Here is a 27,452-nt window from a genome sequence, read left to right as displayed (position 1 = left end):
CTCAGGGGAATATAAATTAAAGAGTGTTTGTGACATTTTATTACATTTATCCATAATCAGACATTTATATAAGAAACAAAAGTAATTGGACACAAAGGGGGTCATCCATTAAAGAGCGACTTTCTCGGGGTACCACCGCACGGAAACCGATGGTCCCAAACAGGTAATGTAGCAATGCATCGCTTATTTTGGCGCTCGGATGTTCACTGACAGTGCACACAATGCATTATGGGATGTGGCAGGACACCAGGCGTGGGAATAAAGATGGCTACAAAAACAAAATTCCATCAGGTTCTGATAACACAATGTTGTGTAGGTGTGTTGCTAACTCCCCACTGCATCTGCATGATGCACTGTGCTGTGTGCGCGCCACGCTGCATTTGTCAGCACGCTGCGTGTGCCACGCTGCATTTGTCGGTACGCTGGGTGGGCCACGCTGCATTTGTCGCTACGCTGCGTGTGCCACGCTGCATTTGTCGGTACGCTGGGTGAGCCACGCTGCATTTGTCGGTACGCTGGGTGGGCCACGCTGCATTTGTCGCTACGCTGCATTTGACGTACGCTGTGTGTGCCACGCTGCATTTGTCAGCACGCTGTGTGTGCCACGCTGCATTTGTCGGTACGCTGGGTGTGCCACGCTGCATTTGTCGGTACGCTGGGTGTGCCACGCTGCATTTGTCGTACGCTGGGTGTGCCACGCTGCATTTGTCGGTACGCTGGGTGTGCCACGCTGCATTTGTCAGCACGCTGCGTGTGCCACACTGCATTTGTCGGTACACTGCGTGTGCCACACTGCATTTGTCAGCACGCTGGGTGTGCCACGCTGCATTTGTCAGCACGCTGCGTGTGCCACGCTGCATTTGTCGGTACGCTGCGTGTGCCACACTGCATTTGTCGGTACGCTGGGTGTGCCACGCTGCATTTGTCAGCACGCTGCGTGTGCCACGCTGCATTTGTCGGTACGCTGCGTGTGCCACACTGCATTTGTCGGTACACTGCGTGTGCCACGCTGCATTTGTCGGTACGCAGCGTGTGCCACGCTGCATTTGTCGCTACGCTGGGTGTGCCACGCTGCATTTGTCGCTACGCTGGGTGTGCCACGCTGCAGTTGACGAGTGCGCTATGTATTACACACATTTCAGTTACAGCGGGTTTGCTGGAACATATCACTCAGCTCAGAAGATCCACACGGTAACACCACACTATGCCAAAGATTTTTTTTATTTATTTCACAGTAAACCGAAAAATAAAGTCATTAAAAAAAGTGACAAGTTGCTTGCTTTTCCAGTAGTGAAGTTAACACGGACAGGAAAATACGACGACTTTAGTTCATATTTTATAAACATACCAAAAAAACAGGCATACTAAAACTAGGGACTGCAGTTTAATGCTCGAATGTGCAAACAATTAGAATTTACCGGATCCTATATACAATATGTACATACGAAGTATAAAAACCAATACACAGAACATTCCCTTTCTAATGCTAGTTTAAAATTTAAAAAAAATAAAAAGTTAACCACCACATACCACATATCACAGTCCAAAGGTGAGTTACTGGCTTACCTGGGGCCTCATGAACAAGACACTGAGGTATGATCACACAAATAGTGTTAAGCAACATTTGTATAAATCCACAGATCAAATTAAAATGTTCGCATAGCTAAACACACTAAACCATAGGTTTAAAAGCAATGCTAAACCTTAGATTTCCAAAATAAGCCTCATACACGTACGGCTGGGCGCACAAGTCCCAAACATGTCCCTTCAAATCCTAAATGTATGTACTTTATTTAAAGTGTCTACTTGCAAATGAGGTTGAGAGAACACACACACACACACACACACACACACACACACACACACACACACACACACACACACACACACACACACACACACACACACACACACACACACACACACACACACACACGGTGGGCAACTCCAGACCTCAAGGGCTACCAACAGGTCAGGTTTTCAGGATATACCTGCTTCAGCACAGGTGGACCTGTGCTAAAGCTGAGCCACTTGTACTGAAGCAGGGACATCCTGAAAACACGTCCTTCTGGTGGTCCTTGCGGACTGGAGTTGCCCACCCGTGCGCTATAGTCACGTAGCAAAATATCCAAGATAACTAAACAGATCAGTATTTGCTGCATTAGTGTAATTACCGAAACTAAACAACTCATTCTGGGTCACTTTATTACAAAAACAGCTTATTTTCTATTGTGTTGAGTACCGAGAGTTATGTTTAATAACCAACCTTAATTTGCGTTTAAGTCGCTTCCATGAAAAAGACGAGTAGCTGCGTCCATTATACTGAAAAAACGAAATGCTCAAAGAGAGCAACAATCCTTATTCCGCTGTTACCACGTACCCGGCTGTGTGCCAGTAATGGACAACTCTAACCGGCAGCCCAGCAGAAAGTCTCTTCCGTCACGGATTACCAGCGCTCCGGTCACTACACTTTCTATGTTTAAGTTCATTACTATTGATGCTCGTGTTGGAAGAAAACGCAAGATAAGAATGGTTACACTTGCCCAGTGGTTCGATGAAAGAATTTGGATCCATTTTAGGAACTGGAATTCAGTAGCCGTATAACGCTCACACCAGACTGGTTAAACCCCAAGATTCGGCTCAGATCACCGTTCATTAGATGTGCAAAGATGTGCGCGATTAAGTCTGCATTAACTGTAACCAATCCCATTGGGCGCGTTTGTAATGGCGACGACCACGCAATGCACAGAGCGCTGGTTTTCAGAGACATTCTGCGTTAAAATGTCCGAAATGACATGAACACGAAAAGAAAAAAAGAAAAATCGGCGTCCCCGGCACTACTTACAGCCGCCGCGCTGGATTATATAATAGTACTGTATTCAGAAATTGCAGCCACCCTGTTTCACCATTTTTATTTTACTTTCAATGGTAAATCCGAATGTTTTGAAAACACCCACTTTCCCTATAAAACGAAGGTGAAAGGAAGTAACTGTAGGTGCATTTGTGCCGATCATGATGAGAAATCTCCGCTAGCAGCATTTAAATCTATCCAAAGGATAAACATCGGAACAGGCGAGACCTCCAAGACAAAAAAATTAAATATATGGCGACAGGCTGTTTTTTTGTGTGATTTCGTTATAAATAATTTTATAGCCATCTCATTATCCCCGCTTCAGTTTCACAGTAAAGCTGAAGCGTATATCCAGAACTGTGGCTGCACTCCAGAGGGGGGGGGGGGGGGGGAGGGGGGAGGGGGCGACTCCAGTCCTCAAGTACCACCAACAGGTCAGGTTTTCAGGGGCTCAATCTTTGACCGAGCCACCTGTGCTGAAGCAGGGATCTCCTGAAAACCTCACCTGTTGGTGGCCCTTGAGGACTGGAAGTTGGCACCACCAGCTGCAGGGCTCCACATCATAGAGGTTATATATAAAATCTATATTGCAAAAGAGACCGCCGAGTCTCCACTAGTGCTCAAACCACCAACAGCAAAGAACTTCAATGTGGTATCCAATGCTGTTTGTTTTCTTTAGCCAAAGCCAGATTTTTTGCTGCTGTGCTCTTCTGGCTTCCTGGCTCCTGTCGGATCATCACGGAAACCCTCTGCATTATAAAATCTATATAACAGGTGTGCAGTGTTAAATAATGTAACCCCTTTCCTGAAACAAGCACGGCTTAGGACACCCGTAGCAACAAAACAGAACCTGAATTTGGAAAGTAAGACACTTGTAATGCAGCTTTAAGCTGTCAATATGAGACACTAGATTATAAAAAGATAAAAACACACTTTAGTTAATGCCACATTCATATGTTTTTCTGTGATTTCTCCCATTGTTCCTCTTCAAACCAAAACACAAAATTGCTATTAATATGAACAGTTCCCAGTGTAGATTATACAATTAGCACATCACCCAATAATTTGTCGTTTGGGACTCCTGAACGCAGCCGTAATCATACAAGAAAAAAACACATATTAAAAATGAGTAGTTTTGTTAGACCGCTTGAATTCCTGTTGCTTGCGTCTTGTCCGTCCCTCCAGTTATTTGTGCAGTATATGGATTTTCAGTCTTTTTAAAAACTCCATCTGCTCAGTGCCATTACACCGAGACAAAGACATCGAGGTAAAGCCTGTCATAGGATTCCCTAAAGCACAGGATAAACAGGAGGCTGAGCAAACAGGACCCCGTCAGGCACCAGTTCAGCCAGGATAACTCTGGAAAGCAGAAGACAACATTGAATATTCCCACGCACTCAGCTTGTGTATTTTGGATGAGAGCGTTTCTCATTGGACTCCCTGAAGCAGATAATAAACAGGAGGCCGAGGGCACAAGATCCTGAGAGGCAGCAGTTCGCCCAGGACAATGCTGTGTAAATACAAACAGAAACGCCGTTTCTCAGATCACACCCGGGAAATAAAAGCAGCAATTTTTATCCTCAACAACTGGTTCAGGAGTGGCCAACTCCAGTCCTCAAGAGCCACCACCAGGTCTTCAGGATATTCCTGTTTCAGCACAGGTAGCTCAGTCTGCTTCAGCACAGGTGGCTCAGTGTCCAACTGAGCAACTGATTGAACCACCTGTGCTGAAGCAGGGATATCTTGAAAACCTGACCTGTTGGTGGCCCTTGAAGACTGGAATTGGCCACCGCTGAACTAGACCAACCTGATCTTAACTTAACTTTAAAGCCCCACCCGTTCCCTGCGTAACCAAAAGTTTGTCTTGTAATCTCCACGATATTAAAATAGCGACGTGATTGAGAATCTTAATGCATATGGGTAAAGGGTTCCAAGTTATATGAAGTAACCTTGGCTGGGTGTTACATTCATATCAATGACAGGAAGGAGAGAAAAATAATTAGCGGGTTAAAGCTGAAACACTGATTCTGTTTAATAGGTCTTATGCACAAAAAGGCAATGCATCTTTCATTACTCACTGCAATATTGACACGCGTCCCCTTTACTGCATAAAAATGACCTGCTGGTAATCTCTTATCGCAACATTTCAATTACACGCGGAGCACGCAGAGCGTGTCCTTTAGAAAGTTTATGCGCATAAATCGGAAGCGAATACATATTTCTGTTTTTATAAAAAGGTATCGCACTCTGAATAAAAGCCGGTCTCTCCAGGATCAATACAACTAATAGAATTCTTGCCTGAAATTAAAGGCAGAATGTCACGGATCCCAGAATGTCACGGATCCCAAAATGTCACGGATCCCAAAATGTCACATTGCAATTAATTGCCTGAGAGTGCCTGCCATGTGTTATATCAGTGTGGCCTTTCCCCAGGACCAGTCACTGTATGGAATACATAGTATGTTGGTGAATGAGGTGAAGACAAACCTCAGTTACAAATACTTGGCAGCATGGAACAGAAGGTAACGGTGTGGGACACGGACACGCATGCACCCGCACACACACGCGGTGAGCAGTCAACCAAGTAACAACCATTTTTAACATCTGTTTCATCATTTAAAGTGTGTATAACGGGCTCTGTGTGCCGACTGCTGGAAAAGCCGACTCCAAACAGTGAGGGCACTTAACTGAGCGCAGGCATGGCGTCCCCTGAAACTAAACTTTCTAATGCTGTCTGTGGTTATTAAAAATGTATTTAACATTTTATTTCAAACTTAACGATCTCCAAAAAATAAAAAATAAATGATAAATGGCAGCAAAGGAAATAGACCCTACTCTGTATGATGTTTTCCGTGATGCTTGGGCAGCAGGTTCCTTTCTGTACAGAAAGGCAGATAAAGTCAGGATTCTCAGCATCTCGCCTCTCAGAATTTACCTCTCCAAATCCTTCCTGCCTCCTCAAAGAAAATTATACATCGAGAACCCTCGCCATTAATATACCCATACACAAATATAGAATTGTAATTCATAGATCTCAATATTACTGCAGTCAATTTTCACAAGATTTCCTACATTTCCATTCAGTTGAAGGGCTTTATAAAAATAAATAAAAACACCAGATGGTCAACACATCCAGACTGTGAGATGTGCATCACACAGTATATAGGTGAGTCAGATACGCATCACACAGTATATAGGTGAGTCAGATGTGCATCACACAGTATATAGGTGAGTCAGATGTGCATCACACAGTATATAGGTGAGTCAGATGTGCATCACACAGTATATAGGTGAGTCAGATGTGCATCACACAGTATATAGGTGAGTCAGATGTGCCTCACACAGTATATAGGTGAGTCAGATGTGCATCACACAGTATATAGGTGAGTCAGATGTGCATCACACAGTATATAGGTGAGTCAGATGTGCATCACACAGTATATAGGTGAGTCAGATGTGCATCACACAGTATATAGGTGAGTCAGATGTGCATCACACATGATATAGGTGAGTCAGATGTGCATCACACATGATATAGGCATGTCAGATGTGCATCACACAGTATATAGGTGAGTCAGATGCGCATCACACAGTAAATAGGCAAGTCAGATGTGCAGCACTATTATATAGGTGAATCGGATGTACATCCCACAGTATATAGGTGAAACAGATGTGCATCACACAGGATATAGGTGAATCAGGTGTGCATTACACAGTATATAGATGAAAAGGCTTTCAAATGTGTACTCACCTGTATGATAAAATGCTAAGAATAGTAACAGAACTCCCATAAACATATTACTTAAGAAGGTGACAACGCCACAGGTGATGCCTTCCGGTACCGGATACACCGTCTCCACAAACAGCTCAAAGAAGATTGGCACGGTGCTGTTCAGAAAGACGCCGATCAAGATGCAGGATGTATACAGCGTAGCTGCAGCAAAAGCAATGAACAAAAGAAACAAACACAATTAAAAGGTTTGCTTCCTACAAATATTTACCCTCCGGTGCCCAAACACTACAACAAGGAGGTCACTCTCTGAGGAAGCGCCAGGCGCAGCGGAAACGTGAGAACGTACTCCAGAGAAGGAATTCCAAAAAGTGAGGGGTATAAAAGGTTTTCCTAAACGTGAAACCCCAGGAAACTTTCACCCTCTGTTCTTTCATAACACGGTCAGACAAGTTCGGCCAAGGGATTCTCATTTGCTTTCAATGTTTATGTTTGTACGATGTAGATCAGGGAAGCCAACTCCAGTCCTCAGGGGCCACCAACAGGTCAGGTTTTAAGGATAGCCCTGCTTCAGCACAGGTGGCTCAGTCATAAACTGCACCAGCCATGCTGAAGCAGGGCAATCCTTAAAACCAGACCTGTTGGTGGCCCTTGAGGACTGGAGTTGGCCAGCCCTGATTATTTCTAAGCATACGCAGACATGTGATTTTTCTGTTAACCTTTTCTCTCCCCCCCCCAGAAGGATCAGAATTGCATTGCCTGTCACTCGGGTAGTACAATGGCAATGCTTTCTCACCTAGCTGTTTTTCCAATCATCACACCAAATAAACATGTATGTTTCCTTTCTACAACACCAGCCATATATTGCGTTGTATACAGTGCTTTGCAATGCATTATAGGTGCTGGTCAGCAGGGAGCCGAGAGGGGGGGGGGGGTTAGCCGGGGCTGGTGTCCCGGGCCCGCTGGGTGGGGGGAGCCCGGTCGGTGCTGCAAATCTCCCCCGACCTCTGGCCAGGCCCTGCTGCCGGTCACTGCCGGTCACTGCCGGGCCCCGGCTCTCAGCTGCCTGCAGGATTTGTCCTCTCTGTCCAACTGCCGGCGCGTGACGTTCCCGTCACACAATCATGAGAGTTAACTGATCATCAAAGAGTATAAATGTAATGTGTATACAGATAAATACACAAACAAATGGAAATGCAATGGTAAACACTACCTGTGGTCATTCAGACCGTAGGGAACGGGCCAGAAGGGGTCATCCCCCGAAACGTTGCCCCCCTCTACTTGCCTTTCATTTGTTTCCTCTACACTTGTTGTTTTCCCTCCACTTCCTCCCCCACCTGCTTCTGTTTTCCCTCCACTTCCTCCCCCACCTGCTTCTGTTTTCCCTCCACTTCCTCCCCCACCTGCTTCTGTTTTCCCTCCACTTCCTCCCCCACCTGCTTCTGTTTTCCCTCCACTTCCTCCCCCACCCGCTTCTGTTTTCCCTCCACTTCCTTCCCCACCTGCTTCTGTTTAACCTCCACTTCCTCCCCCACCTGCTTCTGTTTTCCCTCCAGTTCCTCCCCCACCTGCTTCTGTTTTCCCTCCACTTCCTTCCCCACCTGCTTCTGTTTAACCTCCACTTCCTCCCCCACCTGCTTCTGTTTTCCCTCCACTTCCTTCCCCACCTGCTTCTGTTTAACCTCCACTTCCTCCCCCACCTGCTTCTGTTTAACCTCCACTTCCTCCCCCACCTGCTTCTGTTTTCCCTCCACTTCCTCCCCCACCTGCTTCTGTTTTCCCTCCACTTCCTCCCCCACCTGCTTCTGTTTTCCCTCCACTTCCTTCCCCACCTGCTTCTGTTTAACCTCCACTTCCTCCCCCACCTGCTTCTGTTTTCCCTCCACTTCCTCCCCCACCTGCTTCTGTTTTCCCTCCACTTCCTCCCCCACCTGCTTCTGTTTTCCCTCCACTTCCTCCCCCACCCGCTTCTGTTTTCCCTTCACTTCCTCCCCCACCCGCTTCTGTTTTCCCTCCACTTCCTCCCCCACCTGCTTCTGTTTTCCCTCCACTTCCTCCCCCACCTGCTTCTGTTTTCCCTCCCCTCGTTGCCCGCATTCTTCAGCCTCCGGTGTACCTTCCCCTCAGGTGTCACACACCTATAGTAGTGTTTGCATTTGTATTTGTATTTATCTGCATACACATTAAAATGTACACTTTGCTTATCTGATAATCAGTTTACTCTTTTGATTGTGTGCTGGGAACCATTTTTTAATATGTATTGGGGGTCTTGGGGGTATTTGTATATGGGATGGGGTATTCTTTATATGTATTGGGGAGGGTTGTTTTTTTAATGTGTATTTTTATATGTATTGGGGGGCTTGGGGATATTTGTATATGGGTTGGGGTATTCTTTATATGTATTGGGGAGGGTTGTTATTTTTATGTGTATTTTTTTATATTGATTGGGCTCCTTCTAGATGCATTGGGGTCTTTTTTATATGTATTTGGGTGGGTTTTATATGTTTTTTTTTTTTTTTTAAATATGTATTGACAGACATATAGATACGTATAGGGGGGGTGATATGTATTGTTTTTTTTAAATGTATTGGGTAGGTGGGTTTTTGTATGAATTTGGGGGGGTGGGGGAGGTTGTATATATTTGTGGGGGTGGGGATTTTTTTTTGTATGTATTTGGTGGTTGGAAGCTTTTTGCATTGGGGGGTGGGAATTTTGTTTTGGGGGGGCCCAGTCAGAACTGTAGTCCTGGGCCCCGGGAAATATCTCTGCAGCCCTGCTCGTCAGTAAAGGGGATTCTTTTCTTGTGTAGCATCGCAGCTAAAGATTTGCACATTTTACAGACTAATGTGATGAAGATAACTGAAGTCACTAGCTAAAATGCCGGAGCGTTTGGCAGAGATTCAATCAGGCAGATTTACGAAATCATTATCTATCCAAGCTCATCATTTGCAGCTAACCGCACGGTTCAGAATTGTGAGGAAAGTGGGTGGAACTGAAGTTTGGCCTTAAAAGCTATTGCTTTTTTTCTTTTAGTATATATATTTTTTTCCCGGAAGGGTCTACGTTCCTAATATAATGACATTCTAGGTAGAAAGAATTTGCTGCCGCATGATTTGATAATAATAGCCCTATTTCTATGGATGAATTCCAATCTTCAATGCATTGATCAAATTCCTGTCGCAAGATATTGTCATGAAAGCGACAGCAAGTTTGAATTTTGTGGTATGAGACATTGAAACGTGAAATGATATAGCAACAGAAACAAACACCGTTCAATTTCTCACCGAGCTTCACATAGAAACAGGATTTGACAGCAGACAAGAACCACTCAGACCATTTTCCGATCGATTGTAACATCCTATTTGAGCTTTGGTTTTATTTCATATTTAGGATCTCTATCCCAAGCATTTGTAACTTCCCTCCTGTGTCTTGTTTAAACCCTTTATACAACATGAAAGTTTCTAATCATATTCCCCTTCCCCTACAAAACTATCGAGGTCCCTTCGTTTTTCCTAAAAAATGTAAAATTAGGATTGAGCAAGGTCTACATCATAAAGCGCGTCTATCTGGAGAGATGTTTTCCCAGAAAAGAAAATAGTACTTATAGAAAATTGGGAAGAGCTCATCAAAAGTGGCAAACTACTGCTTTTTTGCTGCTGCTAATACCTCTCCCTAAACACCCCAACACCCCGCTGCTAATACCTCTCCCTAAACACCCCAACACCCCGCTGCTAATACCTCTCCCTAAACACCCCAACACCCCGCTGCTAATACCTCTCCCTATATGCCCTAACATCCCGCTGCTAATACCTCTCCCTATACACCCTAACATCCTGCTGCTAATACCTCTCCCTATACACCCTAACATCCCGCTGCTAATACCTCTCCCTATACACCCCAACATCCCACTGCTAATACCTCTCCCTATAAACCCTAACACCCCGCTGCTAATACCTCTCCCTATACACCCTAACACACGGCTGCTAATACCTCTCCCTATACACCCTAACATTCTGCTGCTAATACCTCTCCCTATACACCCTAACATCCCGCTGCTAATACCTCTCCTTATACACCCTAACAGCCTGCTGCTAATACCTCTCCCTATACACCCTAACATCCCGCTGCTAATACCTCTCCCTATACATCCTAACATCCCGCTGCTAATACCTCTCCCTAAACACCCCAACATCCCGCTGCTAATACCTCTCCCTATACACCCTAACATCCCGCTGCTAATACCTCTCCCTAAACACCCCAACATCCCGCTGCTAATACCTCTCCCTATACACCCCAACATCCCACTGCTAATACCTCTCCCTATAAACCCTAACACCCCGCTGCTAATACCTCTCCCTATACACCCTAACACACGGCTGCTAATACCTCTCCCTATACACCCTAACATTCTGCTGCTAATACCTCTCCCTATACACCCTAACATCCCGCTGCTAATACCTCTCCTTATACACCCTAACAGCCTGCTGCTAATACCTCTCCCTAAACACCCCAACATCCCGCTGCTAATTCCTCTCCCTATACACCCTAACATCCCGCTGCTAATACCTCTCCCTAAACACCCCAACATCCCGCTGCTAATACCTCTCCCTATACACCCTAACATCCCACTGCTAATACCTCTCCCTATACACCCCAACACCCAGCTGCTAATACTTCTCCCTATACACCCCAACACCCAGCTGCTAATACCTCTCCCTATACACCCTAACACCCCGCTGCTAATACCTCTCCCTATACACCCTAACACCCCGCTGCTAATACCTCTCCCTATACACCCTAACAACCTGCTGCTAATACCTCTCCCAATACACCCTAACATCCTGCTGCTAATACCTCTCCCTATACACCCTAACATCCTGCTAATACCTCTCCCTATATACCCTACTGCTAATACCTCTCCCTATACAAACCTAACACCCTGCTGCTAATATCTCTCCAAAAGTAACTTGTGTTGCCCTGCCTCGTCCTTTCTAAATAGGAGGGTAACGTGGCACAGCTATGCCCTCTCCCGATTTACATTGTACCCGACTCCGTAATAGCCACAATATCCAAATCTTCCATTGCCATTATCGCAATTAGTGCTGGGACTTTATTTCCCATACGTCAAGCATGTGTGCACACAGCCCGATGAATTTTATCACGCGTCTACCTAAATCCCCGCATGTGTGCACACAGCCCGATGAATGTTATCACGCGTCCCCCTAAATCCCCACATGTGTGCACATAGCCCGATGAATGTTATCACGCGTCCCCCTAAATCCCCGCATGTGCGCACATAGCTCGATGAATGTTATCACGCGTCCCCCTAAATCCCCGCATGTGTGCACATAGCCCGATGAATGTTATCACGCGTCCCCCTAAATCCCCGCATGTGCGCACATAGCCCGATGAATGTTATCACGCGTCCCCCTAAATCCCCGCATGTGCGCACATAGCCCGATGAATGTTATCACGCGTCCCCCTAAATCCCCGCATGTGTGCACATAGCCCGATGAATGTTATCACGCGTCCCCCTAAATCCCCGCATGTGTGCACATAGCCCGATGAATTGTATCACGCGTCTCCCTAAATCCCCAAGGGTGCACATAGCCCGATGAATTGTATCACGCGTCTCCCTAAATCCCCGCATGTGTGCACACAGCCCGATGAATGTTATCACGCGTCTCCCTAAATCCCCGCATGTGTGCACACAGCCCAATGAATTGTATCACGCGTCTCCCTAAATCCCCGCATGTGTGCACATAGCCCGATGAATGTTATCACGCGTCTCCCTAAATCCCCGCATGTGTGCACACAGCCCAATGAATTGTATCACGCGTCTCCCTAAATCCCCGCATGTGTGCACATAGCACGATGAATGTTATCACGCGTCCCCCTAAATCCCCGCATGTGTGCACATAGCCCGATGGATTGTATCACGCGTCCCCCTAAATCCCCGCATGTGTGCACATAGCCCGATGAATTGTATCATGCGTCTCCCTAAATCCCCGCATGTGCGCACATAGCCCGATGAATGTTATCACGCGTCCCCCTAAATCCCCGCATGTGTGCACATAGCCCGATGAATTGTATCACGCGTCTCCCTAAATCCCCGCATGTGTGCACATAGCCCGATGAATTGTATCACGCGTCTCCCTAAATCCCCGCATGTGTGCACATAGCCCGATGAATTGTATCACGCGTCTCCCTAAATCCCCGCATGTGTGCACATAGCCCGATGAATGTTATCACGCGTCCCCCTAAATCCCCGCATGTGTGCACATAGCCCGATGAATTGTATCACGCGTCTCCCTAAATCCCCGCATGTGTGCACATAGCCCGATGAATGTTATCACGCGTCTCCCTAAATCCCCGCATGTGTGCACATAGCCCGATGAATTGTATCACGCGTCTCCCTAAATCCCCGCATGTGTGCACATAGCCCGATGAATGTTATCACGCGTCTCCCTAAATCCCCGCATGTGTGCACATAGCCCGATGAATGTTATCACGCGTCCCCCTAAATCCCCACGTGCGCACATAGCCCGATGAATGTTATCACGCGTCTCCCTAAATCCCCACGTGCGCACATAGCCCGATGAATGTTATCACGCATCTCCCTAAATCCCCGCATGTGTGCACATAGCCCGATGAATTTATCACGCGTCCCCCTAAATCCCCACGTGTGCACATAGCCCGATGAATGTTATCACGCGTCCCCCTAAATCCCCGCATGTGTGCACATAGCCCGATGAATTGTATCACACGTCTCCCTAAATCCCCGCATGTGTGCACAGAGCCCGATGAATTTATCACGCGTCCCCCTAAATCCCCACTTGTGCACATAGCACGATGAATGTTATCACGCGTCCCCCTAAATCCCCACGTGCGCACATAGCCCGATGAATTGTATCACGCGTCTCCCTAAATCCCCGCATGTGTGCACATAGCCCGATGAATTGTATCACGCGTCCCCCTAAATCCCCGCATGTGTGCACACAGCCCGATGAATTGTATCACGCGTCCCCCTAAATCCCCGCATGTGTGCACATAGCCCGATGAATTGTATCACGCGTCTCCCTAAATCCCCGCATGTGTGCACATAGCCCGATGAATGTTATCACGCGTCCCCCTAAATCCCCACACATGTGCACATAGCCCGATGAATTGTATCACGCGTCCCCCTAAATCCCCGCATGTGTGCACATAGCCCGATGAATTGTATCACGCGTCTCCCTAAATCCCCGCATGTGTGCACATAGCCCGATGAATGTTATCACGCGTCCCCCTAAATCCCCACACATGTGCACATAGCCCGATGAATTGTATCACGCGTCCCCCTAAATCCCCGCATGTGTGCACATAGCCCGATGAATTTATCACGCGTCTCCCTAAATCCCCGCATGTGTGCACATAGCCCGATGAATTGTATCACACGTCTCCCTAAATCCCCGCATGTGTGCACATAGCCCGATTAATTGTATCACGCATCTCCCTAAATCCCCGCATGTGTGCACATAGCCCGATGAATTGTATCACGCGTCTCCCTAAATCCCCGCATGTGTGCACATAGCCCGATGAATTGTATCACGCGTCCCCCTAAATCCCCGCATGTGTGCACATAGCCCGATGAATTGTATCACGCGTCCCCCTAAATCCCCACATGTGTGCACACAGCCCGATGAATGTTATCACGCGTCTCCCTAAATCCCCGCATGTGTGCACATAGCCCGATGAATTGTATCACACGTCTCCCTAAATCCCCGCATGTGTGCACATAGCCCGATGAATTGTATCACGCGTCCCCCTAAATCCCCGCATGTGTGCACATAGCCCGATGAATTGTATCACGCGTCCCCCTAAATCCCCGCATGTGTGCACATAGCCCGATGAATGTTATCACGCGTCTCCCTAAATCCCCACATGTGTGCACACAGCCCGATGAATTGTATCACGCGTCTCCCTAAATCCCCGCATGTGTGCACATAGCCCGATGAATTGTATCACGCGTCCACCTAAATCCCCACATGTGTGCACACAGCCCGATGAATGTTATCACGCGTCTCCCTAAATCCCCGCATGTGTGCACATAGCCCGATGAATTGGATCACACGTCTCCTTAAATCCCCGCATGTGTGCACATAGCCCGATGAATTGTATCACGCGTCCCCCTAAATCCCCGCATGTGTGCACATAGCCCGATGAATGTTATCACGCGTCTCCCTAAATCCCCGCATGTGTGCACATAGCCCGATGAATTGTATCACGCGTCCCCCTAAATCCCCGCATGTGTGCACATAGCCCGATGAATGTTATCACGCGTCTCCCTAAATCCCCGCATGTGTGCACACAGCCCGATGAATTGTATCACGCGTCCCCCTAAATCCCCGCATGTGTGCACATAGCCCGATGAATTGTATCACGCGTCCCCCTAAATCCCCGCATGTGTGCACATAGCCCGATGAATTGTATCACGCGTCCACCTAAATCCCCACATGTGCGCACATAGCCCAATGAATTGTATCACGCGTCTCCCTAAATCCCCGCATGTGTGCACATAGCCCGATGAATTGTATCACGCGTCCCCCTAAATCCCCGCATGTGTGCACATAGCCCGATGAATGTTATCACGCGTCCCCCTAAATCCCCGCATGTGTGCACATAGCCCGATGAATTGTATCACACGTCTCCCTAAATCCCCGCATGTGTGCACATAGCCCGATGAATTTATCACGCGTCCCCCTAAATCCCCGCATGTGCGCACATAGCCCGATGAATTGTATCACGCGTCCCCCTAAATCCCCGCATGTGTGCACATAGCCCGATGAATGTTATCACGCGTCCCCCTAAATCCCCGCATGTGCGCACATAGCCCGATGAATGTTATCACGCGTCCCCCTAAATCCCCACGTGTGCACATAGCCCGATGAATGTTATCACGCGTCTCCCTAAATCCCCACGTGTGCACATAGCCCGATGAATGTTATCACGCGTCTCCCTAAATCCCCACGTGTGCACATAGCCCGATGAATGTTATCACGCGTCTCCCTAAATCCCCGCATGTGTGCACATAGCCCGATGAATGTTATCACGCGTCCCCCTAAATCCCCACGTGTGCACATAGCCCGATGAATTGTATCACGAGTCCCCCTAAATCACCGCATATGTGCACATAGCCCGATGAATTGTATCACGCGTCCCCCTAAATCCCCGCATGTGTGCACATAGCCCGATGAATTGTATCACGCGTCTCCCTAAATCCCCACACGTGTGCACATAGCCCGATTAATTGTATCACGCGTCTCCCTAAATCCCCGCATGTGTGCACATAGCCCGATGAATTGTATCACGCGTCTCCCTAAATCCCCGCATGTGTGCACATAGCCCGATGAATTGTATCACGCGTCTCCCTAAATCCCCACGTGTGCACATAGCCCGATGAATTGTATCACGCGTCTCCCTAAATCCCAGCACGTGCGCACATAGCCCGATGAATTGTATCACGCGTCCCCCTAAATCCCCGCATGTGTGCACACAGCCCGATGAATTTTATCACACGTCCCCCTAAATCCCCGCATGTGTGCACATAGCCCGATGAATTGTATCACGCGTCCCCCTAAATCCCCGCATGTGTGCACATAGCCCGATGAATTGTATCACGCGTCCCCCTAAATCCCCGCATGTGTGCACATAGCCCGATGAATTGTATCACGCGTCCCCCTAAATCCCCGCATGTGTGCACACAGCCCGATGAATGTTATCACGCGTCCCCCTAAATCCCCACGTGTGCACATAGCCCGATGAATGTTATCACGCGTCCCCCTAAATCCCCACGTGTGCACATAGCCCGATGAATTGTATCACGAGTCCCCCTAAATCACCGCATATGTGCACATAGCCCGATGAATTGTATCACGCGTCCCCCTAAATCCCCGCATGTGTGCACATAGCCCGATGAATTGTATCACGCGTCTCCCTAAATCCCCACACGTGTGCACATAGCCCGATTAATTGTATCACGCGTCTCCCTAAATCCCCGCATGTGTGCACATAGCCCGATGAATTGTATCACGCGTCTCCCTAAATCCCCGCATGTGTGCACATAGCCCGATGAATTGTATCACGCGTCTCCCTAAATCCCCGCATGTGTGCACATAGCCCGATGAATTGTATCACGCGTCCCCCTAAATCCCCGCATGTGTGCACATAGCCCGATGAATTGTATCACACGTCTCCCTAAATCCCTGCATGTGTGCACATAGCCCGATGAATGTTATCACGCGTCCCCCTAAATCCCCGCATGTGTGCACATAGCCCGATGAATGTTATCACGCGTCCCCCTAAATCCCCGCATGTGTGCACATAGCCCGATAAATGTTATCACGCGTCCCCCTAAATCCCCACGTGCGCACATAGCCCGATGAATTTATCACGCGTCCCCCTAAATCCCCGCATGTGTGCACATAGCCCGATGAATTGTATCACACGTCTCCCTAAATCCCCATGTGTGCACATAGCCCGATGAATTGTATCACACGTCTCCCTAAATCCCCGCATGTGTGCACATAGCCCGATGAATGTTATCACGCGTCCCCCTAAATCCCCGCATGTGTGCACATAGCCCGATGAATTGTATCACGCGTCTCCCTAAATCCCCGCATGTGTGCACACAGCCCGATGAATGTTATCACGCGTCCCCCTAAATCCCCACGTGCGCACATAGCCCGATGAATTTATCACGCGTCCCCCTAAATCCCCGCATGTGTGCACATAGCCCGATGAATTGTATCACACGTCTCCCTAAATCCCCATGTGTGCACATAGCCCGATGAATTGTATCACACGTCTCCCTAAATCCCCGCATGTGTCCACATAGCCCGATGAATGTTATCACGCGTCCCCCTAAATCCCCGCATGTGTGCACATAGCCCGATGAATTGTATCACGCGTCTCCCTAAATCCCCGCATGTGTGCACACAGCCCGATGAATGTTATCACGCGTCTCCCTAAATCCCCGCATGTGTGCACATAGCCCGATGAATGTTATCACGCGTCCCCCTAAATCCCTGCATGTGTGCACACAGCCCGATGAATTGTATCACACGTCTCCCTAAATCCCCGCATGTGCGCACACAGCCCGATGAATGTTATTACGCGTCCCCCTAAATCCCCGCATGTGTGCACATAGCCCGATGAATTGTATCACGCGTTTCCCTAAATCCCCGCATGTGCGCACATAGCCCGATGAATGTTATCACGCGTCCCCCTAAATCCCCGCATGTGTGCACATAGCCCGATGAATTGTATCACGCTTCTCCCTAAATCCCCGCATGTGCGCACATAGCCCGATGAATGTTATCACGCGTCCCCCTAAATCCCCGCATGTGTGCACACAGCCCAATGAATTGTATCACGCGTCTCCCTAAATCCCCACGTGTGCACACAGCCCGATGAATTGTATCACGCGTCTCCCTAAATCCCCACGTGTGCACACAGCCCGATGAATTGTATCACGCGTCTCCCTAAATCCCCACGTGTGCACACAGCCCAATGAATTGTATCACGCGTCTCCCTAAATCCCCACGTGTGCACACAGCCCGATGAATTGTATCACGCGTCTCCCTAAATCCCCGCATGTGTGCACATAGCCCGATGAATGTTATCACGCGTCCCCCTAAATCCCCGCATGTGTGCACATAGCCGATGAATTGTATCACGCGTCTCCCTAAATCCCCGCATGTGTGCACATAGCCCGATGAATTGTATCACGCGTCCCCCTAAATCCCCGCATGTGTGCACATAGCCCGATGAATTGTATCACGCTTCTCCCTAAATCCCCGCATATGTGCACATAGCCCGATGAATGTTATCACGCGTCTCCCTAAATCCCCGCATGTGTGCACATAGCCCGATGAATTGTATCACGCGTCCCCCTAAATCCCCGCATGTGTGCACATAGCCCGATGAATGTTATCACGCGTCTCCCTAAATCCCCGCATGTGCGCACATAGCCCGATGAATGTTATCACGCGTCTCCCTAAATCCCCGCATGTGCGCACATAGCCCGATGAATGTTATCACGCGTCCCCCTAAATCCCCGCATGTGCGCACATAGCCCGATGAATGTTATCACGCGTCCCCCTAAATCCCCGCATGTGTGCACATAGCCCGATAAATGTTATCACGCGTCCCCCTAAATCCCCGCATGTGCGCACATAGCCCGATGAATGTTATCACGCGTCCCCCTAAATCCCCGCATGTGTGCACACAGCCCGATGAATTGTATCACGCGTCTCCCTAAATCCCCGCATGTGTGCACATAGCCCGATGAATGTTATCACGCATCCCCCTAAATCCCCGCATGTGTGCACATAGCCCGATGAATTGTATCACGCGTCCCCCTAAATCCCCGCATGTGTGCACATAGCCCGATGAATTGTATCACGCTTCTCCCTAAATCCCCGCATGTGTGCACACAGCCCGATGAATGTTATCACGCGTCCCCCTAAATCCCCGCATGTGTGCACATAGCCCGATGAATGTTATCACGCGTCTCCCTAAATCCCCACATGTGTGCACACAGCCCGATGAATTGTATCCCGCGTCTCCCTAAATCCCCGCATGTGTGCACATAGCCCGATGAATTGTATCACGCGTCCCCCTAAATCCCGGACACCTGTCGGACTACTTGATCTCATTTCTATTCCAGATATATTTTTCTCTCTGGATATGTTCCCTGCTGGAAAGTACAGCCCAATCACCCGGAGAGGAAGGGGGCAGTTGACGGACTTGACCCATTTCACTGCCTCCCCCCAGTTAATGAAGCACCTGAACCCCTCACTTAATGTGGTTATTCATTAAACTGCAATAGTGCCGATCGGGCTCCTGCCCCCAAAGCACAAGCTAAGAAATCTTCATAAACTGCGGCATATTTACATGTCTATTTTGCAGTCAGTCTTGAGACTAGCTCGGTCTCATTTGGACTGATACAGCATTTATTTGCATTATTAATGTGAGCAGAGGTGGCTGTGACTTGATTTATGTTTTTTAGAATTGTATTATATCCGTCCTCATCAGTGTCTGCCCCGAATACATTTGTATTGTGATATATTTGCACAAAACTGAGAGTGCCCGTTCTTGGGGGTTTCTGCGATTCCTGTCTCTTAGGAGTCACTCCCTTTTTCTGTTATTAGTTAATTCCATAATCCTGGGAGCCCGCCAGTATCACCAGACCGAGCTGGTAGTGTTAGGCCGAGTCCCCGGTAGTCACGGTGGCGCGCACGCCACACACGCCACACACGCCACACACGCAACACAGCGCTCTATGGAGCAGGCCCCAGTGGGCGTGTATGTGGGCACGCAAAGTGCTGTGATGCGTATGCTGACAGGGAAGACAAAAATGTTGTCTTCCCATGCCGGGACGCGGCGACGTGCAGCCAATGGCAGGGCAGATATGCCCAGTCACGGCCGTGTCCTCCCCCTCCCCATCATGGGCGCGCCCCTCCCCCCCCACCCCCCCCCCCACCCTACAGACCACCGATCGTGGCTGTAGTCGCTGCACACGCCGCCCGGAGGACTGGGTCCATAGCCTTAGTTTTTGGTGGTAGTGCTTCCCCCCCTCCACAAGTCTTTATATTATGGCGCACAGACCAATAAAAGCTCTAGACAAATAAAAGTGTTTTAGTGGTCTGCAGCATTTTAAAAATCCATTTTCCATATTCTGAAGAAAAATATATTTGGAGGTTGGAGCAATCGTCTGCTCGCTGAAGAGTCATAAACCAACTACATTAAATAATAAAAGCCAAACAGCAGGGGTCACTTTAAACGCACACTCTCTCACAGGCATTATTCATTTATGCACTCATTTGTAAAAGCCTAATCATTTAAATGGTGTATTCATTACTTTCCACAGCTTAAACATAATCACTGACCTACTTAAGACAAAGCTAGGCCTTCACTGCCATTCTAATGTATATATTTAGCGTGTAACGATCACAATGCCGACTAAGCCCTAACATGACGGCGCATGAAAGCCACGCTACAGACCTTATTATATATCGCCCAAAGCAGCGGCCTTCCTGACGTACACCCCCATGGGACCCAAGAAGACGTTTTGACTGAAAGTCGCCCGAACTGCTGCTTTGGACTAAATGTAATGACCCTATCAAACTAAGCAAGGGTGCAGGACATTTAGCATGAGGGAAATATAAGGGTGTTGCTAAATTAGTATTCCCTTATACACTTATGTGATCCATAACGTTCCTGTCAACTCGAATACCTTTTATAAAAGAGCATATAAATATCGGTTACATTATGTTGTCGTGAGCTTTCAGGTTCACAAACCTGTTATTTCGGCACTGAAAAGGCTCTGTGCGCTTTTGTGCCATTAGTGAGAAAGTAGCAGCCAAGAAGCATTTTTCTGAAATGCGATAGAAATTGCACATTTGCATGATCTTTTCATTCACACAGGACTCGCTTTTCTAAAGAAATCCACAAATATTCCAGAACATGTTGCCCGATTAGCGAGTATTATCAAACACTAACGAAAAATATTTATGTCCGTGAATAGAAAACCCAGTCAGTCTAATGCTTTTCAGGCCAATATATAAGTGAAGATTTGACAATGCAACTGGGGTATCTTGCATGGAAATGGAATCGGACTGTTCTGGAAATGTAACAGTTTTCCCAGCAAGCTTTGCACTCAAATAACCTTAACATAATATTGCGAGCCCCTCAGAGAGCATTCTTTATATTTTGTTTGAAAATGATAATCAGCCTTTTTGACATGGTCTACACTGACGACCAACTTTCTATAATACTTCCGAAAAAGCCGCTTACATTTTCTAGGTTTGCATCAAAATGTATGTTTGCGTTCTAAGGTTATTGGCTTAGGCCCAGGGCCAAGATACATTAATGATGGAACATTATAAATATGTTTAATGTAATCTACATTTCAGTTCATTCAGTGTATATCAATTTTAGCTAAATATAGGCTTCCACTTCGCTAAAAAGTTTAAAGACTGAATTGAGTGTTCACATTTCTTACACTATGCCCTATCTAAACACATTTTCATCCTATTATCTTATCCGTTAATAACTTATCATATTCCACAATGAAAATTATCCAAACTAATGAGGAATTACAAACAATCCAGCTTGAATTAAGTTTAATGTTCCAATGAGACACTTACCTGTGGTTAAAGGCAGATGGGTGACATTGCTTAAAAATGTCAGTGTGAACCAGGTGGCCGAAAGGGTCGCCCCAGAGAACAGCACCACTAGTATGGGTTTCAATATGCCCCTGATGGAATCTGCAAACCTGACAGGCAAGGAAACAGTTAACACCCATTACACACAGGGGCGGAATGCTGGCATGTTATGGATACTTTATGACAATAAGAACACGTTTCAACAGATCAAACCAACCTTTTATTCACAGATAGATGTTTGCAAACACCTTTTTAGCCTGAAAAAAAATGTTTTCTGTGTCCACACAAAAAGACAAGTCTGAGCTGAAAAATCTGGATAAGCAAAGCTTTTTGGAAAAGTGTAAAATCCACCAGATTCACATTTTGGCGCTACATCATCAAGAATAAAAGATTACGTTTATAATTAAACACTGTCACAAAATTATAGCCTGTCATCTTTGATTCTAGGGAGGGATATCATGTTAAACATGACACTAGAATTCAGAAACTGTGACATTTTGGGTTCTTTAAACATTAGCAGCTGGTCGAACAAAAACACAAGGGCACTTCAGTAAAACAATGCGGAGAGCAGAACTTGTGCTTAGCTGGGGCAGGATCTTAGGATATGCAATAAGCGACATGAATTATTACCCAATTTCCCCCGTTACAATTTTGAGCAGATTATTATAGCTGGACTTGTCATGGATTCAACCCACCAGGGAAACGGATGAGTACACTGGAGCCTCATTATGTATCTGGAGACACGGGCCCTCTTGTTTCTTTGCAAATATTACAATTAGAGTCATACGCTGCCAGCCAAGATCACACGAATTTGGAGACCGCTCATTAGCACTGTTACACTTACTCAGAAGCAAGGTTTTGAACTCTGTCGTCCATACACTTAAAACCACTATTTTTCCAATCAATTTGTGCAGCAGTTAAAGAAGCATTAAGCATTTCGCTGTTTAAAAGCTAACTGCATACTAATTAAAATACCAAAGGGCACATAGCACATTCAATATAGATGGGCTCTGTGGTTAGGGAGCTGGCCTCGTGAGTGGGAACTATGGTTTTGTGTCTGATCAAGCTCAACCAACGCAGTCTCCCAATGCCCCAAGCAGAAGAAATTAGATTGCAAGCTCTTCTCCCTCTAGCCTCCAAGTTACTTGAGCAGCTTGTATACAACCGCTTGACTCACGTTTGCCCCTCCAACTCCATGGATTAAATTCTTGCAATCTGGTTTCCGCCCTATACACTCCAAGACTGCACTCATAAAAGTGGCCAACGAGCACTCACAGCCAAGTCAAGGGGCACTTCCCTTTGTAATTCTCCTGGATATCTTTGCTGCCTTAGTTGATCACTCCTTCTCCTAAACACTCAACTCCATTGGCCTCAGTGACACAGCCTTCTCCTGGTTCTCGTCCTACCTATCCAAACTCGTCTTCTGTATCTCCTCCCTCTTTCTGTTGGGGTCCCACAAGCCTCGGTCCTTGGCCCTCTGCTCTTCTCACTTTACACCACCTCCTTGTATTTATTCACAATCTTTTGGCTTTCAGCATCAGCTCTATGTCGAAATGTAACTCTCCTCCACTCTCAGTAACGGTCTCTCCGCAATCTCCTCCTGGAATTTCCCAGTTACATGAAGCTTAAGATGCCCAAAGCAGAACTAATAATCTTTCCCCTTTCATCCCTACACCCAGTTTCCTTCACCGTCAATAATACCACAATCTCATCAACACACGAAACCGCTGCCTAGGAGTCATCTTTGACTTCGTCCTCTCCCTCATTCAATCCCTCACTATGCCGTCTCCACCTCTGAAATATCGCTAGTATACACTCGTTTCTCACACATGACGCAACTAAAATCCAAATTCACGGACTCATCCTGTCCCACCTTGACTACTGCAACCTCCTAGTTGGTATTCCCCTGCCCCAACGCCAATCCATCCAAAGCGTTGCAGTGCGACTCCCCTTCCTCAGGCTGCGCTTATAGTGCCGGCGATGCGACGGTCAGGCATCGATCGCGACCAATCCGTTGCACTTACTATAAGCGCACGCGAGGGCAGAAATGCATTTGTTTTGCCGCGACGTCACGCCGCTGTCGCCGGCACTATAAGCGCAGCCTCAGTCGCCGCTCCACTACGCAAATCTCTACACCGGCATCCCAGATCCTCTAGAATCAAATATAAAAACCTAGTTCTGACTTACAAAGCTCTCAACGTTTTCCCCCCCTTACATTTCAGCCCTCATCCCCAAATATATCACTAAACGCCTCCTCCGTTCCACCTTACCACCTCTCACCTACAAGACTTCTCCCGTGCTGCCCCCTCTCTCTGAAATTCACCACCACGCACCATTAGACTCTCCTCCAGCTTTTAGGCATCTAAAAACTCCCTGAAAGACTTTTTCGTTTTTAACGAAGGGGTGGGGAGTTATTTGGAGACCCCAAAATCCACTGGGATCAGCTGTGCAACTGGACCAAATACCCCTTAATATCCCCATCCCCCAACCTTAATGGGATCAGCTGTGGAACATACTCTGTCCAACAAGGAGCAGCCACTTTACCTTAACCTGTCCCTTATTCCCGCTGGAGTGTAAGCTCTCAGGAGTAGGGCCCCTTTTACCTTCTCCATCAGTTTGTCCTTCTTTAGATCCCTCTGTACCCCCATTGTACTGCACTGCACAATAGGTTGGCACTTTACAAATAAACAATAATAATTAGGGTAATTATGCAACTATTATATCTTCCGTGGTGCACAGTGCCATGTTTATTAGCTTTATCATTAATACAATGAAGTATATGGGGGTTCTGGAGAAAGTAGATCATTAACCCATTCACTGCAAGGTGGGTCTGCAAAGAATTGCAAGGTGATGCAGGCCGAACACTCAATAACCCCCCTTCCCCATCTGGCAACAGCCCAAACATTGGGCAACTGAATGGCTGAGCACTGGATTAGAGGTTCTCCTGCCGCCAATACACAGTGCCATCAGGGTGTGAAGTGGGTGCAGGGGGAACAGGGCTCTCGACATGTTACAGTTACCTTCACATCAGTGTTTCCCAAACCCCTCCTCGTGAGCCGTGGCCAAACCACGTTTCTGAGACACCCACCTAATATTCTATTACTGGTATGCAAAATTAAGTGCATTCACCTGGATGCACGTGCATGTCTTATTCCCAAACCCTGGTGCGGCCATGGGTCACCAAATGTCTACTAGATCAAGAAAAAGCTGTTCTCAACAAATAAAAGAACATCGTCTCGTGGGCCACTCCCCGGCACAAGAAGTACATATTTTTGCAACTAGTTCCAGCAATTGCCACACTTACCTTGCCACGGCTATACCAAGAACACAGCCACCAACTATGGACCAAAACCCTATCCAGCCAGCATTCACCTGAAAAAGAAAGGCACATGATCCGAACAAATACATATACACGTCTCAGTCACTACAGTCGGTCACTAACGCAAAGAGGTATCCTATCTTTACACAACATTAAGCTGCCTCGTGCAAAGAGTAGGGTAAATATAGCTATATATAAATGTTCGCTTTTCTTAGTATTGTATGCAAGTAACAGTCTGGGGGTATCCCCCAAAGTAGAATGGCTGTTTGGGGAGAGGGGGGGGGGGTTAATTGCCCTCTTAGTACAGGAGGAATTTACCAGAGATAAACTGCTGCTAGCAGCGAGTTTCTGCCACGGCAGCTAATCCGACAAAAAAACGCATGTCATTTAACCCATTGACTGGTACAGACCGTATAAATAGGAGGTCAAGGGACACCAAGAGTGGCCAACTCCAGTCCTCAAGGGCCACCAACGGGTCAGGTTATCCCTGCTTCAGCTCAGGTGGCTCAAATATGGCCAGTCTTTGACCGAGCCACCTGTGCTGAAGCAGGGATATCCTTAAAACCCGACCTGTTGATGGCCCTTGAGGACTGAAGTTGGCCGCTCCAGTATTATTTGGAAAGAGTTGTGAGGTTTCACTTCTCTTTAAGGTTTCATTGGCCCTCTCTATAACAAGCACCATTACTCTAGAGAGAGGATATGATGCAATGCACTATCTTTAATACTTACTTGGTTGACATGTACAGGTGTTAAAATTAAATCCAAGACTCCAGACCATCCTGCAAAAAATCCTAAAGGTATAGCGTAAGCCAGCGCGATCATCAGGAAGCGCACGTCGCTGGGAGGAGCAGAACACAAGCTTTACGTTAGAAACGGTGGCAATTCAGATTAAAAAGACATTTCTGAGACAAAGCCTCCTGACATTAACCCTTTGCAGCCAGAGGACAGAAAAACGAGTGAAGGGTATCGTCCAGAGATCCAATGAATAAGTTCTCCATTGCTGGGATAAGCGACATCCCCTGCATTTCGATGCTGGAATAATTGGGGGTAAGTTCTAAGAGATGGTTCTAACTGGCATGGTCCTTCTCTAGGGGTACCGCCCGGGTCAGAAAGGGGAAAATAAATAAAAAGGGAGGGGGTTGGACTGTAATATTCTGCTGGGAGGAATAAATAACTCCATGAATCCTGCGTGTCATTTTCATACAAACATTTCATTTGCCTCTATGTTGCAGTTTATAGAGACATTGCAGGCACAGACATTTAACTCGTGTGTGTGCAAATGCTGCATCTTCAGCAATATTTCTCAAAGCCTTGGGTGGTTTCATCTCTATTGTTGCTAGACATCAATTCTCGCCTATATCAACAAATATTCCAAATCAATGCTCATGTCAGCATGAGTTTGTGTTACGTAATCAAACTGAGCTTGTTGTTAGCACAATTCATTTGTATAAAATGCTCCAGGGAGGCTCTGAACAATATCCGTCTCTCTTGGCGCATTCTCAGTATTCACATAGAAAATATACAATTCTAACACAAGATGGAAGTGCGTGCTGGTAATGTACCAACACGGGCGGCTTTATTTTTTTAGTTATTATTCTTTTACATGATTAAAAAGGGAGCAGAACTGCCTCAGTTCGGGGATATTGCCTCCACAACATACAAAAAAAAAAAAAAAAAAGCATGGAGGAAAAAAAGAGGGGGGTGCAGGTCTTCCGGCGGGTACTGCGGCATTACCGCGCCAGTAAATGCGTTAACATATATACAATAAAAAGGGAAACGAGGAGCGACCGCTACTTTAAAAGAGACCGACAACTTCTCCGTTACGGGAGACGAGTCCAGCTACACTGCACTTTATCAAGTCACAAAATTCCCAAATATTGCAAGGTGCCCTCAATTTTACCAACCAGTCCCATGAACAATAACAGCAATCAGGTTGTGTGTTTGATGAAGGCTACTAAGCACCAAAAACTGAGGAACAGGTCCCTTCCGTTCCTTACCTGAGCAGTTTGCAGATACTACTCCTATAGCTCAGCCTGCGACTGGCAGCAGCGACACTCGGGGGAACAGGAGGGCGAGCAGGAAAATAAGCCAAAACAGCGGCAAATAGCACCGACATGACCCCGAACTCTAAGCAAAGAGAGAGGAGAGAGAGAGAGAGAGAGAGAGAGAGAGAGAGAGAGCGGGATCACACAAAGCTGCAGGTAATGAAACGCTTTTTGCTAGAGTTCATCTACAACGATGTGCTCATAGTCGCCAGTCCTTTTTATGCTGGATAGCAGGGTTGCGGCTCTAAACATTACATTTACAATACAGCTACATAGATTTTATTTCTCCAAAATGTTC

The 27,452-nt window shown here is 47.1% G+C and overlaps 1 protein-coding gene across 1 annotated transcript in view; it reads right to left on the bottom strand.

Annotated features, from left to right (window-relative positions):
- Nucleotides 1–1,203: 1,203 nt before the first annotated feature.
- Nucleotides 1,204–27,452, bottom strand: part of SLC49A4 (solute carrier family 49 member 4) — a 36,521-nt gene continuing 10,272 nt past the window's right edge. The window contains 6 exon segments of the mRNA XM_075609880.1: nt 1,204–4,210; nt 6,603–6,785; nt 21,773–21,900; nt 25,095–25,162; nt 25,839–25,947; nt 27,107–27,236. Coding sequence (XP_075465995.1) covers nt 4,095–4,210; nt 6,603–6,785; nt 21,773–21,900; nt 25,095–25,162; nt 25,839–25,947; nt 27,107–27,236 — 734 coding nt within the window. The 3' untranslated portion in view covers nt 1,204–4,094.

Source organism: Ascaphus truei, chromosome 7, assembly GCF_040206685.1.
Source record: "Ascaphus truei isolate aAscTru1 chromosome 7, aAscTru1.hap1, whole genome shotgun sequence".
Lineage (NCBI taxonomy): Eukaryota > Metazoa > Chordata > Amphibia > Anura > Ascaphidae > Ascaphus > Ascaphus truei.
The sequence above is the reverse complement of the archived record's forward strand: the minus strand, read 5'-3'. Positions and strand labels throughout refer to the sequence as shown.